Source organism: Alexandromys fortis, unplaced genomic scaffold, assembly GCF_014885135.2.
Source record: "Alexandromys fortis isolate MF-2015 unplaced genomic scaffold, M_Fortis_MF-2015_v1.1 scaffold_36, whole genome shotgun sequence".
NCBI classification, from domain to species: Eukaryota; Metazoa; Chordata; class Mammalia; order Rodentia; family Cricetidae; genus Alexandromys; species Alexandromys fortis.
In genome coordinates this window covers 7727570-7742151 of record NW_026067915.1, presented here as the reverse complement: position 1 = coordinate 7742151, position 14582 = coordinate 7727570, and the positions used below count along the sequence as shown (strand labels likewise).

Below are 14582 nucleotides of genomic sequence, written 5' to 3'. Positions count from 1 at the left end.
CCAAAAACAGAAAAAAATAATAGTTGAACTACAGGTCAATAAAAGAGGTGAAAGGAGCCGGGCAGTGGTGGCACACATCTTTAGTCCTAGCACTCGGGAAGCAGAGGCAGGCAATAAACAATATCTGTTGTCTCATGTTTCTGTCTCCCAAGCAAGAATACCCTATCAGGTTTAGGCTCACTTTCACCTCCTCATGTACATGTCACAGAACATACAATGTCTCAGATTCTTAGCTTGTTTGGACTCTTACTGGCGCACAGTGAAGAGTCTGGCTCTTCACTGTGGCTGCAAAGGTCTGCAGTAATGGGAGAAAAACAAAGAATGTTAGGAAGTAACACTTGTCAGCCCATTCCTCCTGCTTATAGAGAGTAGTACCTGTTAGCTGGTTGAAGCATACAAATTTCCCTGGCTTAACCTCTTATCTTCCCTTCCTTAAACTGCTCAGTTCAGTGACAAGTGGAAATAGATGACACAGTGCAAAGTAGTGGCAGCTAGATCTTTTTGTTGGGATGCTTGCATTTGTGTACAAGTGACAGAAACCAACAGCTAGCCTCAAGGTCAGCACCTTCCTCTTCCTGGTCCTTCCCCTAAGGTTTAGCTACTCCTCACCACCCCTTCAGCTCACTTAGCTTGGTTTCTCTGGGTTGTCTGCCTCCCCCACCTCGCAATTTTGATTATCTACTAATCTTCAAGGAGAAAGGACAACATCCAGTCCTCCTTTCTTAGGAGAATTCCTGTTTCTCTTCACTTGATTTATGAACAGGTCCTTGTGGGGATTATGTGTATGTTAATGGATGTTGACAAAGCCAGTGCTTTAAAGATGTAGTCTCTATATCCATGGGTTCCACTTCTGCAGATTCAACCAACCAAGGACAGAACATACTTGGGGGGGGGGGGGGAGGATGTCACCTGTACCAAATGTATACAAACTTGTTTTTCCATGTTGTGATTCCCTAAATAATACAGTAAAACAGCAGTTTTATAGAACTTATATCCTGAGGCCAGGTGGTGGTAGTACACGCCTTTAATCCCAGCACTTGGGAGGCAGAGGCAGGCAGATCTCTGTGAGTTCGAGGCCAGCCTGGTCTACAAGAGCTACAGAGAATCCCTGTCTCAAAAAACCAAAAAAAAAAAAAAAAAAAAAAACTTACATCCTGGTATTTTAAGTACCCTAAAGATGATGTGAAGTATACAGGAAAATATGTTCTGCTTTTATATATGAAGTTATACCTTTATATAAGGACTTGAGCTCTGCAGTCTTTGGAGTCTTTACTGGTAATAGTTTTCCATTCTGATTCACCCACATATGTAACTCAGTCTTACTCGAGATAAGAATAAGATAGGTTGAGGTCCTCCAAAGCCTTACCTGTGATCAGCTCTGCCCCACAAAGTGTATAGCTGTCCTTAGGATGCTGTGCCCCTTCTTCTGTCTCTCTTTCTTTTCTTCTTTACCTCCCCTTAAAACTCTCCCCTTTTCACAAAGACATGTCAAAAAGGGATCCTGAGGTCAGATGTGACTTGCTGAAATGGCCTGGTGAGCCAGCTAGGTGGGCAGTGTGACTCGTAGGTTTTTAAATTTTTATTTGTGTATCTGCATCTGTGTAAGTGTGTTGGTATGCGTGCACACACATAGAGGCCAAAAAGGTATTTCAGGTGTCCTCCTCAATCCCTCTTTCCCTATTCCTTTGGGGTAGGATCTCTCCTGAACCTGGGTCTTACATGTTTTCCACTAGGCTGGAAGACAACAAACCCCAGTAGTTACCCTGTCTCTGCTTACCTCAGAGCTGCGGTTACAGCTATGTTTGGGACACCCAAATGTTACATTAGTGCTAGGATGAAGGGGCATGGTCGATCGGTATTTAGAATTAACCAGACCAGTTTAATATAATAGATTCAGGTTTTAATAAACAGAAGAAAGGAAACTTACAAACCCTGGGTTCCAGCCGTCTAGGAGTGCAGGGAACAAAAGAGGAAGAGGCAAGCGCACCTGGATGTTTTATCTGTTTTCCTGTGGCCCCAGGGGGACACACCCTAAACAGAATGTGATTGGCTGAAGTTCCCCATCATCTCCCCCTTTGTCTAAACAAGATCAAACCAAACCCAATACAACTATATAAAATAGGAGCAAATACCAAATATAAAATTACAAACAACAAACAATATTAAGCAAGAAACATAATAAAAGTTTTACTAAGCATTTTATTTCAAGGAGTCTAAATAATGTAAAGGGTAACTACAATTATCTAATCTTTAACTCCATCAAAGATCTGAGAAGGGAATTAATAATACTTAACAAACGAGAGATATCCAAAATGTGCAACAAATGACGAGACAACTGACTACCTGGCAATCACCCAAAGTCTCATTTGCAATGTTGAGGCACCCAACATCGGCTAAGGCCTAACATAACTGACACACCATTTTTAAAGGCAAGGAACCTTTTAGAACTATCTTACCCTGTCTTGGCAAGATAAGACAATCCTGTTTTTACCCATTTATGGATACTCTGTATCTCTGTCAGTAGTGGAGATATGGGTTTTTTTTTTTGTTTTTTTTGTTTTTTTTTTTTTTTTTTTGCCCAAGGCCAGTTCTGTCAAGAAGAAGACAAGCTCCAAGTGGGGTGTGTGTGTGTGTGTGTGTATACTGCTTATCCAGNTTTTTTTTGCCCAAAGGCCAGTTCTGTCAAGAAGAAGACAAGCTCCAAGTGGGGTGTCTTTGGTGCTCAACGTTCTCTCGGGAGTAGAGCAGTGTTGCCAGGAGTGATCGTGTCTCATTAGCACGGAACTCTAGGTTAGAGGCCATTTTTTATAGCTCTTCAAAGAGGTTGAAGATTATACTATCTATATTATATATATTCTCTATGTATCTAAAGAACTTATTAGCCTAAATATAAATATGACAAACATATAAATAATGTAATTTTCAATACCTATCTAACTTGAAGACTAAGAGAATAAACAACTGTGCAATAAATGAGGACAATGACCTTCAAATGTAAACAGTGTATATTATTACATAAATAATATCAGAGGTAGAAATGTACACTGTAATATGGTAAATAGATGTATATATATCAATACAATGTATATATATATTAATACATAACAAATGTTTTAAACAGAGGTAGAAGCATACTCACATACAATATTTAATATACTTTAACTTTTATATCAATATACAAGAATCAATACCAATATAATTTTCTAAAAACAATAACTCACAAATACCAATATTCCATCACCAATTAATTCCCCTTTTTTAATATAATAGATTCAGCTTTTAATAAACAGAAGAAAAAACTTACAAACCCAGGGTTCCAGCCATCCAGGAGCACAGAAAACAAAAGAAAAAGAGGCAAACACACCTGGATGTTTTATCTGCTTTTCTGTGGCCCAGGGGGACACACCCTAAATAAAATGTGATTGGCAAAAGTTCCCCATCACTAGGATCTGAGCTCTGTTCCTCGTGGTTGTGCAGCAAGAGCTCTTAAACCTTTGGACCATCTTTCCAGCCCTCCTCCTAGTAGATTTGATTGGGGCTTCTGGCTATTCATACATGACCAGCTGTGAGGTATATAGAGCAATAGGAGTTAAGAGTGTCTTGTTTACAAGGAAACTTTAGCCCATAAAGAGAAAAACTAAGACCTAACCCAACCAAATGTGTGCATGTCTGTAACCCCAGAATTCAGGAGGCTGGGGCAGGAGGATCACCTATAGTTCAAGGCTAATCTGGACTGTATATTGAGACTAAGAAAGGTAAGGAATGAGAGAAAGATTGGCATTTGTTCTACTTATAGAGAGAATGATACAATTTTTTTCTGCTGACATGTTTGCAAAGAAATTTGCTGCGAAAAGGATTTGTCAAGTTTAATAAGTAATAGATATCAATAGTACAATGTTTAGCTACACATGATCACTCCCAATTTAAAATTTTCAGCACTCACGGCATTCACTTTTTAACACACACTTGCTACCTTCTCACCAGTTCTACAAACATACATTATTTCAATCTATGCTTTCTCGTAGTTTGGTTGTTACCATATGCAGTTTGCTTGTTCCCACTCTTGTATAGCAGACCAACCAAGTGGGCCTTTCAGGGCTTTTAAAAATTTTTACCTTTCCCAAGTAGAGTATCCCTCCTTCCCCCAAGTTCCTGAATGCCTGCCTTTACATTCTCCCTAGGACTGCAACACCACAGAACAACCATCTCCTCTCAACTGTAATTTCTCTTAAGACAGGGACTGAGTACTGTACCCTGTACCTGTCCGTAGGAACAAAGGAGGTTCCTAGGGTATATTTATGCATGAAAACTGCTGCTATGTAGAAATGGAGTCAGGCACATGCAAGGCATAGAATGTACTTTCATGTTTTTGGCAGAACAAAGAATATGTGTGCCGTGGTCATGACTACGAGAGGCTGGAAGCCTTCCAGCAGAGGATGCTCAGTGAGTTCCCACAGGCCGTTGCTATGCAGCACCCTAACCATCCTGATGATGCCATCCTACAGTGTGATGCTCAGTGTATCTTTTGAAACTTGGTAGAGTGGGAAAGGCCGGGATCCTGAGATGTAAGTCCCACCACCAACCATTCTTCTACCTTGTGGCTGGCCTTCTATTTTTATTTAGGTTACCTGTCATCCCAAATCTAGGTGTAGCTTTACCATTAAACCCACATTTAGCAAGACACTCAGTCCTCCTAAGAAGCAGTCGCATGCCATTAACCATGGATGGCCTCATAAGTTATAAGCTGAACTTCAGGGACTGATTGTCAGGCTAGTTACCCTCATGAGTTTAGTCTCTACCCTGAACTCTACAGGGCCGGGCCAATCACTGAATAAGGCGATTATGGTCCCAACAGGGCTCTTGGCATGGGCTTACCACCTATGATGCAACCTGCTCTACTTTCCTGTGCAGTTTTTGTCCCTTGTCTTTGTTAAGTTGCCCGTAGCAGAGTGCCATGGAGGAGAGGGAAGTAAAGAATGCCTATGACTTGATGGCATTTAGAAGTTTCAGTGCGCAAGGATGTCAGGACCACGGGGGGTGCACCCACCCACTGAGACAGTGGGGCTGATCTATTGGGAGCTCACCAAAGCCAGCTGGACTGTGACTGAAACAGCATGGGATAAAACCGGACTCTCTGATCATGGCGAACAATGAGGACTGATGAGAAGCCAAGGTCAATGGCAAGGGGTTTTGATCCTACTTCATGTTCTGGCTTGATGGGAGCCTAGCCAGTTTGGATGTTCACCTTCCTAGACATGGACGGAGGGGGGAGGACCTTGGACTTTCCACAGGGCAGGGAACCATGACTGCTCTTTGGATAGGGGGGGGGGGGGGGGGGGGGGGGGGGGGGGGGGGGGGGGGGGGGGGGGGGGGGGGGGGGGGGGGGGGGGGGGGGAGGGAAATGGGAGGCTGGGAGGAGGCGGATACTTTTTTTTTCTTATTCTCAATAAAATAAAAAAAATTCAAAAAAAAAAAAAGAAGTTTCAGTGCAAACACTGGTCCGCCCCTCACTGCCCACTTTACACAGATTTGTTGGAAGTTATATGCTCGTTATCATGAGGCAGACTTGTTCCAGAGAGTAAACGGCAAGTAGACACCCATTCATGTTCTCTTCACAAAGACCTCAGGCAGAATTTTAATTGAAAGGTTGTTTTGACTGGGCCTGTTGACATATGCCCGTAATCCCAGTAAGATACCAAGTTTAAGACATGTCAAAACTACAGGGTGAATTTAACGTTAACCTGGGTAGTTTAGTGAGACCCGGGGTCAGAATGCAAAAGGGACTAGAGATACAGTCCATTGGATAAGCTTATCATTCCCATCCCAAAGCCTTGGTCATAAGCCCTAATGCCACAAAAAAATTAATGAATAAATAAATAAATAAATGAAAGAAAGAAAGGGAAAGAACTGAAAAAAAAACAAAAATAAAGGAAACAAAAAGACTGTTTTATATAAAATCCATTTAGATACTATGGGCAGACCCAGATACTTATTTCTGTGGTGTGGATATTGCACATCCTGCTTGTTTAATCACTCTCTTAAAGGGGCAGTGCAGGACACTTGCTACCTCACCTTGGCTGAATGCTCATGACATTCTCTGTTGTAGCAGGAGGGAAGGGGTAGGGAGGGAGGTCTGTCTATCTGCTTAGGTCTGATGGATCCTGCTGCCTCCACCACAACTTCCAGGAAGGAACAAAGGCAGCGTGCACTTCATCACAGAGAGGACAAGAGGCTGCCACTTCAGTCATTTTCTCTGCCAAGTCTAGATTTCTCCTTCACTTCATGTCCAGATTTACAGATCTATGCAGTGACACCTATTCCAGATTATGTGGATGTTCTACACATGGATAGAGTACCTGATCGTGTCAAGAGCTTTTACCGTGTCAACAATGTAAGGAAATTCCGGTATGACAGACCTTTCCACAAAGGCCCCAAGGACAAAGAGAATGAATTCAAGGTAAACAGTAAAGGAAGTGGATGCAGTGCACATAGCAAATCTGGGGCAAGCCCTGCTTCTCAGGAACGATCGCCTTTGCACCCTCCCATCAGGGCTAACTCTGTGCCCTTGTTTGTGCCCTCCCTGCAGAGCCTGTGGATTGAGCGCACCACACTGACACTGACCCACAGCCTGCCTGGCATTTCTCGGTGGTTTGAAGTGGAAAGGAGGGAACTGGTAAGTTATGCCTCAGAAGGCTTAAACTTTCTTGCTACTCCTCAGCCCATCTCCAGGGAGCGTTCTCTAAGGACTAAAGAAAGAACAAATTTAGCATCTACCTGACCTCAGTTTCCTAAGGCCAATCCTATGCCAGAAGCTTTGATAGCTTCTCATCTAGACCACAGGACACTCCTAAATATCAGGTATTTTTCGGTTTACAAATGAAAAAATAAGTAAATAAATTCTGATATTCTAGAAGCCAGAAATCCATGACTGCAGAACTAACCCTCGATGTCTTCTGTCCACAGGAAGGAGGATTGGCATCACAGGTTATCATTGCTCTGTTCTCAGGGTATGAGGAGCAGTTCTCATGCCTGAGAGGACTCTGTGTGTGTGCCCACAGGTGGAGGTGAGTCCTCTGGAGAATGCCATCCAAGTAGTCGAGAATAAGAATCAAGAGCTGCGAGCTCTGATCAGCCAGTATCAACACAAACAAGTGCATGGCAACATCAATCTGCTCAGCATGTGCCTGAATGGTGTCATTGATGCAGCTGTCAATGGAGGCATTGCACGCTACCAGGAGGTAAGATGGAGGCCTTGACCAAACTTAGCCAGTCAGCCTGGCTAAGAATACAGTTCACAGGCTCCTCTCCCCAAAGTTATACCCTCTTCTGGACGAGGTGGTTCTGAGATCAAAGTTGTATTTCTGTAGCGCATATCTCTGGCTCCCCCCACCACAGTCTCTGTCAGATGGATAACTCATCTGATTATAAAGTAGCTTCCGGGGTCCTTAAGAAACCCAGTCTTGCTGAGCAATGGTGGCACACACCTTTAATCCCAGCACTTGGGAGGCAGAGGCAGGCAGATCTCTATGAGTTCAAGGCTAGCCTGGTCTACAAGAGCTAGTTTCGGGACAGTCTCCAAAAGCTACAGAGAAACCCTGTCTTGAAAAACTAAAGGAAAAAAAAAAAAGAAACCCAGTCTTTCATGGAGACAGGCTACCTAAGAAACTGGTGCACATAGCACGAATAATAAAAACCCAGAGACAGATATTGAGCTTCAACCTGAAGATCAGAAATGAGTTCCTATCTCACCCCAGCTTATATTCCTCTCTACTGCTGGAATTAAAGGCGTGCATCACTACCACCCGGTTTCTATGGCGAACTAGTGCAGCTACTAGGATTAAAGGTGTGTGCCACCAATGTCTGGTCTGTACAGCTGATCAGTGTGACTGTTTTACTCTCTGATCTTCAGGCAAGCTTTACTTATTAAAATGCAAATAAAATACCACCACAGGTGCACAGGCCCAGGATACCAGCTCTGCCCGGCATAGTCATGCCATCCAAGCTTTGTGAGAAACCAGAGCTAGCATCCAGCCTCAGATTAGGCCACCTCTAGTCTTTTCCAGGCACAGAAAATACACAATTCCTGACTGTTAGGTGTTTAACCAGGTCAAGCTGGAGTTGCTGAAGAACACCTATGAGGAAGCAACCTGGCTGCCTTTTAAGGGCTCCATCTAAGGCTAGGACGGGTTTTTATTACCTGAACTTTCTTTTTACAGGCCTTCTTCGATAAGGATTACATCTCCAAGCACCCAGGAGATGCTGAGAAGATTGCCCAGCTCAAAGAGCTAATGCAGGAACAGGTATGGCTTGTAGGACTTAGAATGTCCAAAAACAGTGGGGAAAGTTACATACTACAAAATGACACAGTTCTCAGAGGTTGCTTCCTGCTAAACATAGAGGCCTTATTTGACAATTCTCATAGGTCCACGTTCTTGGAGTTGGGCTGGCAGTCCACGAGAAGTTTGTGCATCCAGAAATGCGGCCTCTGCATAAGAAGCTGATTGATCAGTTCCAGATGATGAGGGCCAGTCTGTACCACGTAAGCTGATCCCATGCCTGCCCACTAGAACCGACTTTCACTTTCTCTACACCTATACCACAGTCAAAAAAAAAGTAGGAAGGAAGTGGGGAGAAGCTATTCCTGTCACAAGGGGGTGGGAGGTGGGGGTGGTGGGTACTATATCCAAAGCCAGGTGCTCAATATCTTCTCATTGGTTCACTCACTCCCAGAGAAAGAGTCAGACTCACGGCAAAGAACATTTTTCTAGCCTCTGTGCTACTAGAGCTTTCCACATGCAGAAAGGGCTCATAGGCAGGAATTTCTTTGGAGATATTTTTCTTGCCAAGGACCTCAAGAATAAATGTAGGGCCTGAACTGGCCCTCTTGTCATCTCTGTTCTTTTCTCTCCTTACCCATTTTCTTCCCCCTTTCTCTCATTCCTTCTCCCTGTCCACCTTCCCTCCTTCTTGCCTTTTCTTCCCCTCTAACTTTATTTTTCCCTTCTCAATTTCTTTTGTAATGTCTTATGATCCAGGATCACATCTAAGAAAGTATTTGGCACCAAGTACTTTCATTCTGGCTTCTGTTAAAGGTCGCAGGTATCATACCAGTCCCCAGATTATCTACTTAAGTTTGACCTGGCTCTTCACCTTCCATAGCAGATTTGGCCCAAGAACTAATGCACACGGGCAGGACCTGTATTCCAGGATCAGTTTTCCTTGGCATAGAATGATGGCTGGTTGGAGATGAGATTCAGGCAGCACTGAGTGCCCAGACCCCTATTCACATCACATACCCTCATCCAATTTTAACCACAAGGCTGACTCTAAAATTATTGCTAACTTTCTGTTAAATGTCTTGGCTCCCAGACCTCAGTGGCCATGAGCCAAAATACCCACCAAGCTACCTGTGAGGCTCTCTTCTCATTTTACTGAGGGCCACCAGGTATAAGTATTAGGGAAACAAAGAAATATAGCTGTCATAGAGAAGTTTCCTCTTTAGAGAGGACATAAAGGCAGGACTCAGTGAGCTGTCCCACTTGGAACTGGCCTGCTTTGTTCTTGTGTGCTACAGGTTGTAGTTCTCCTAGACTCTCCAGATTCCCAGTGCAGGCCTCAGCCAATTCATTGCAAGAGTGGACAGCATGGGGTGGTGGCGCACGCCTTTAATCCCATCACTTGGGAGGCAGAAGCAGGTGGATCTCTGTGAGTTCAAGGCTAAGCCCAGTCTACCAGAGAAACCCTGTCTCGAAAAACAAAAAAAGTGGACAGCATAAAAAGCAAAACAGAAAAAGCCGCTCATTACAGTTTTAGAGACTGGCCCACTTTGCAGAGAAATTTCTATAGCTTACAAAATTTCTGCTTCTTGGTAGGGTTCCCCCATGGCCTTCCATGGAATTTATGTAGAACATAAATATTTTTCCTTTAAAACTAAGATCACTGGCTAGTATAGAACTTGAGTAGCATCACTGAATCTGATGGGGATTCCACCTCATTAGCATAGGTGGTCTCTGCTCTATGCAGAGTTCCCATCCCATCTCGTAGCCCAGACAGTGTAGAGCCTGGCACCAGGGGGTTTCCTGCCACATCTCTGCAGTCAGATCACTGCAACAAAAGCACCAAGTGCTTGCCCATAGACTTGAAGGCCCCTATTGTGCACATTGCAGAAACACACTGTAACATGATACCTGCTTGGGAAGAAGAACCTGGAAAATGTGCCTGCCACTTTAAGTCTAGCTCAGAAACATGTTCTGTAGACAAGAGTTTTTGTCCATCATATATTAGAAAGATCTTGAGAAAACCTGAATAAAGTTATGCTCTAAAAATCCCTCATTGTTGTAGGGTAGTGGTAGTGCACACCTTTAATCCCAGCAGTTGAGAGGCAGAGGCAGAGGCAGGCAGATCTCTGAGTTTGAGACCAGCCTGGTCTACATAGTGAGTTCTCAGACAGCCAAGGCTACACAGAGAAACCCTATCTCAAAAAAATAAAAGCAACAACAAAATTTCCTCATTGTCACAGAGACAAAGATCAGTATGCTTTCTATCACCCAGTGGGAAATTAGATTAGTAGTTTCTGCTAAGAAGTCTACATACTTAGTAAGAATTTAATTATGCTAAAGGTAGAACTGCTGTTTTCAATTACTTACATCAGGACATTGTTTCCTATTTCCCTAGAGGCTGTGTCACAGGCAACTTAACTCAGGTCACTAAGAGCTGAGCCATTCAGCGATCCAATAAAACCCAGCACCAGTTCTTATGTTAGAGTTTTCACTGACTGACAGCCAATAAGTCTTCCTCTCCTCCTTCCCAGTCTCTGTTCTGCTTACTGTGAAGTCAGGAAGCCTGTTAACACTCTCCTGTGAACTCAGATTCACTTCAGCCTATTCCCGATGTCTCTCAATGGAATTTTACCCGGGACTCCATAGCATCTGGTCTAGGTTCCAGTATGCTTGCAGGAGTATTTAGTAATGAAGATGTGATTGTCTAGAAAAAAAACAGAAGTATATCACATGGTTCTGGTTTTTGTTTGTTCATTTGTTTCACATTTTTACCGTCAACTCATCTCTCCTACCCCTTGTCTGTTCGTTGCTCTCTATGAACAAGTATTCATTTCTCAACAGGAGTTTCCAGGTTTGGATAAGCTAAGTCCTGCATGTTCAGGCACCAGCACCCCACGGGGAAATGTTCTGGCATCCCATAGCCCCATGAGCCCTGAGAACATCAAGATGACCCACAGGCACAGGTATGGCATTAGGGCTGTGGAAGGTTTCCTCCAGAGAGATAGGTCTGGAGGATAAACATGAGAGAAAAAGACCTGCAGAGAGTACTTGTGTGTGCTCACATGCCCTTTTATCCCCTAGGCCCCAGCCTTGCCTCAAGCAGCTCCTACACTGGTCAGTCAGTGGCATTTCACCTGCATCTAATTAATCACTGTCCTATGTAACAGAAGCACACACATAGTATTCTGAGTACACAGGGGAGGGGAGATTGGGATAAGTCGTGAAGGACAGACAAAGGTTTGCTAGGCAGTAAAGAGTCCACGTTAGAAGAGTGATGGGACAAGATCCGGGCAAAGAACTTACACATGTATGATGTGAACAAGAAAACCTAGCCAGTCCTGTAATAGAGGTAAGAGGCAGGGTACAGGACTCCAGCATGGAAGGGGGCAGGGCCAGCTCGGTAGTGTTCATATGTGCCTTTGGACATGAGCCCAAAGAGAATGAAAATCGTTGATTATTTTTAAGGAAGCTAATAATATTGGTGGTATGGGCATTAAGTAATGACTGCTCAAAATTCAAGAGTCTGAGCTGAGCAGGCATAAGTGGGAATGCTCAAAGCCTTTAGGACAGGAAAGCCAGGTTTAGGAAAGGAAGCCAGTACAAGGAGTCTCTCACTAAGATTTCTTTTCCAACATGATCAGCAACCCAAAAGAGTGGCCACTCAGCAAATGAGAACAGAAACAACTGAACAAACGGCCTCCTGGTATTGATGGAGGAAAGTTATCGGGAAACTTGTAGCCATAGATACAGGCAAAAACCCACAGACAGTTTACAGCTCTCTTTTGATAGTGTCTTCATCCCTATAAGACTCCTGAGCTCAGAGCAAATCTCATAATAGTGTGTGCTAGATTAGCACTGTTCAGACTGATATTCCATAGGAAGAAGGATGTAAGATTCCTGACCTGATTGATCATCTCTCTCTCTCTCTCATTTCTCCTGATATACTGCTAGTGCCTTCATACTGAATGGCTCTGATCCATTTAACTGTAAGGAGAGATTGTACTAGCATAAGCCTTTCCAGGCCAGTAGCAAAGTGGGGCTCAGGATTCCTCCAGGCCTCATACAGATGTGAACATTGATTATAGAACTCTCCAAACCAGTGCTGGCTTAGGCTGGCTATCACTGTTTCACAAATCTGTCCACTGTCCCTACTGCCTAGCATGCTTTCCTAGCTGCTACCTGACTCCTCCCTATCTCCTACTCTTGTTCACAGCCCCATGAACTTAATGGGCACAGGTCGCCATTCATCCTCGTCTCTCTCCTCACATGCATCTAGTGAAGCAGGGAACATGGTGATGATGGGTGACAGCTCTATGGGTGAAGCTCCTGAAGACCTCTACCACCACATGCAGGTACTGAGCTGTGAGAATGAACAGGGTGGCATGGCTAGAGGACTCACCTTTCTGGAGTCTGGTCTGATGACTCTAGTTCCTGGATTCAGAACACACCTTTCAATAGCTAGCCAGACAGCCTTCTTTCTACATACCACCCCGTCTTAGTTTCCATACCTTATTTCACAAGCAGGAAATCTAGCTTCAGACCTAGCTGATATTAGAGATTAAAGTGGCAAAGATCTTTGCCAAATTAGTCTCCTGTTTGGTAGTTCTGATGGCTAAGTCCCAAATTCTTCTCCATGTGTAGCACAATAGTGCCATCACAACTGTCTTGCTCCATGTGGGTTTTATGAGTAGTCCATAGTGCTTACCATTAATTACTCCAGCCTCCAGCAGGGTCCAGAATACAGTATCAGTTACTTGGTTAGGGTACTTCAGGTCATGGGTGCATAAGCCAGTTCTCTCTGTACCAGCTTTACAGTACTGGTCATTCAGAATGCTGATTTTTTTTTTCTTTACAGCTTGCATATCACAACCCCAGGTACCAGGGCTCAGTCACCAACGTCTCTGTTCTATCCTCATCCCAGGCAAGCCCTTCTTCCTCCAGCCTGAGTTCCACTCATTCAGCACCATCCCAGATGATCACCTCTGCCCCTTCTAGTACCCGAGGTAAGGATGACAGGATGCTGCTTGTTGAAGGAGAACAGAAAGCTTCATGAATCCCACTTGTCTTCCTTTCATCTGCGCCTATATCTTTGAGAGTGGCCTTGCTGTCACCAAGGGACACTGAATCCCTTTTGTAGATGGATAAAAGAATTTAAAAGGAGACTTAAAAATCAAAAGCAATTTTATTGGGGTTTGAGAAAATAGCAGGCAAGCAAGCTAGAGTTCCCCCCAGCTGCCTGAAGGGAAGAGACAGAAGGGGAAAGAGAAAGCTACTCTCTCTGTGCTGAAAGTCAAAAAGCAGGTTGGGTCAGCACTGTAAATCTATAGAAGCTGCAGTGAGGAGTGGGAATCCTTGGGTAGTTTTACTGGGAGAGGGCATGCCCAGAGTGTCAGAGAAGTACCTAGGATTGAGTAGCTGTCCAGAAAAGTAACATGGAAAAAGAAGAGAAAAAGAAAGTTATATCTTTAATAGAACGAAAAGTAAAAAAATAAAAAATAAAAAAATGCATTGGAAAACAAGGTGAGGACAAGAGAGAAACTGAGAATCCACAGCCTTTTTGGTTGTGGGATGTTGTTTTGTTTTGGATTTTGTTTTGAGATAGATTCTCACTATATACCCCTAGCTAGCCTGGAAGTCAATATGTAGACCTGGTTGTCTCAAAAATCACAGAGATCCATCTGCCTGCCTCTGCCTCCCAAAAGCTGGAGTTAAAGGTGTGTCCATGCTTGACCTGCTTGTATAGTTTTTATTGGTGGGAGTGACATAGGCCTAGAGTGCACAAGCAGTGCTCCACCTTTTGGACCCACTGAGGAGGAAATGTTTGAGTTTGGTTTAGCCTTGTGGTTAGCTCAAAGTTGTTCTGGGTAGCCTAGAATTTAGGGCACACCCAAGATAGATGTAATAACTACCTTAATTTTACTGTTATCGATTTTACCTTCTGGATTTCTTAGCTTTAGGCCAATAATGAATAAACAACAGCATATATTGCTGTTAATTTACCTTTTGGCTTTGTTTGAGGCCAGTTTGGAGCCCTTGTCACTGATTTAGCTCTAACCTTAGTTTACAACCAGTTGGCGGATTGTCATCACGTACTGAAGGGCCAGTACTGTTTATTTTTAATCTGTCCATGGAAGGAAGGCCAGCACTTGGAAATGGTCATAAGCATCATAGAGATTTTCCATATAGTGTGTAAAAATCTGTCTCCTTTTAATTCCCTATCTCCGAGAGCATTACCTGCCACTGATGATGACATTTGTCAAAGAGGACTCCAACATTGATACTTGCATGCCTTAAAAGAGGGCT

At 43.6% G+C, this 14582-nt stretch overlaps 1 protein-coding gene across 1 annotated transcript in view; it reads left to right on the top strand.

Moving 5' to 3' along the window:
* Dock3 (dedicator of cytokinesis 3) overlaps positions 1–14582 on the top strand; it is a 367607-nt gene that overhangs the window by 337555 nt on the left and 15470 nt on the right. Inside the window, exons 41-49 of the mRNA XM_050139541.1 lie at positions 4377–4518; positions 6291–6457; positions 6587–6673; positions 7059–7238; positions 8217–8300; positions 8423–8539; positions 11121–11242; positions 12493–12631; positions 13135–13282. Coding sequence (XP_049995498.1) covers positions 4377–4518; positions 6291–6457; positions 6587–6673; positions 7059–7238; positions 8217–8300; positions 8423–8539; positions 11121–11242; positions 12493–12631; positions 13135–13282 — 1186 coding nt within the window. The remainder of the gene's footprint in view (positions 1–4376; positions 4519–6290; positions 6458–6586; positions 6674–7058; positions 7239–8216; positions 8301–8422; positions 8540–11120; positions 11243–12492; positions 12632–13134; positions 13283–14582) is intronic.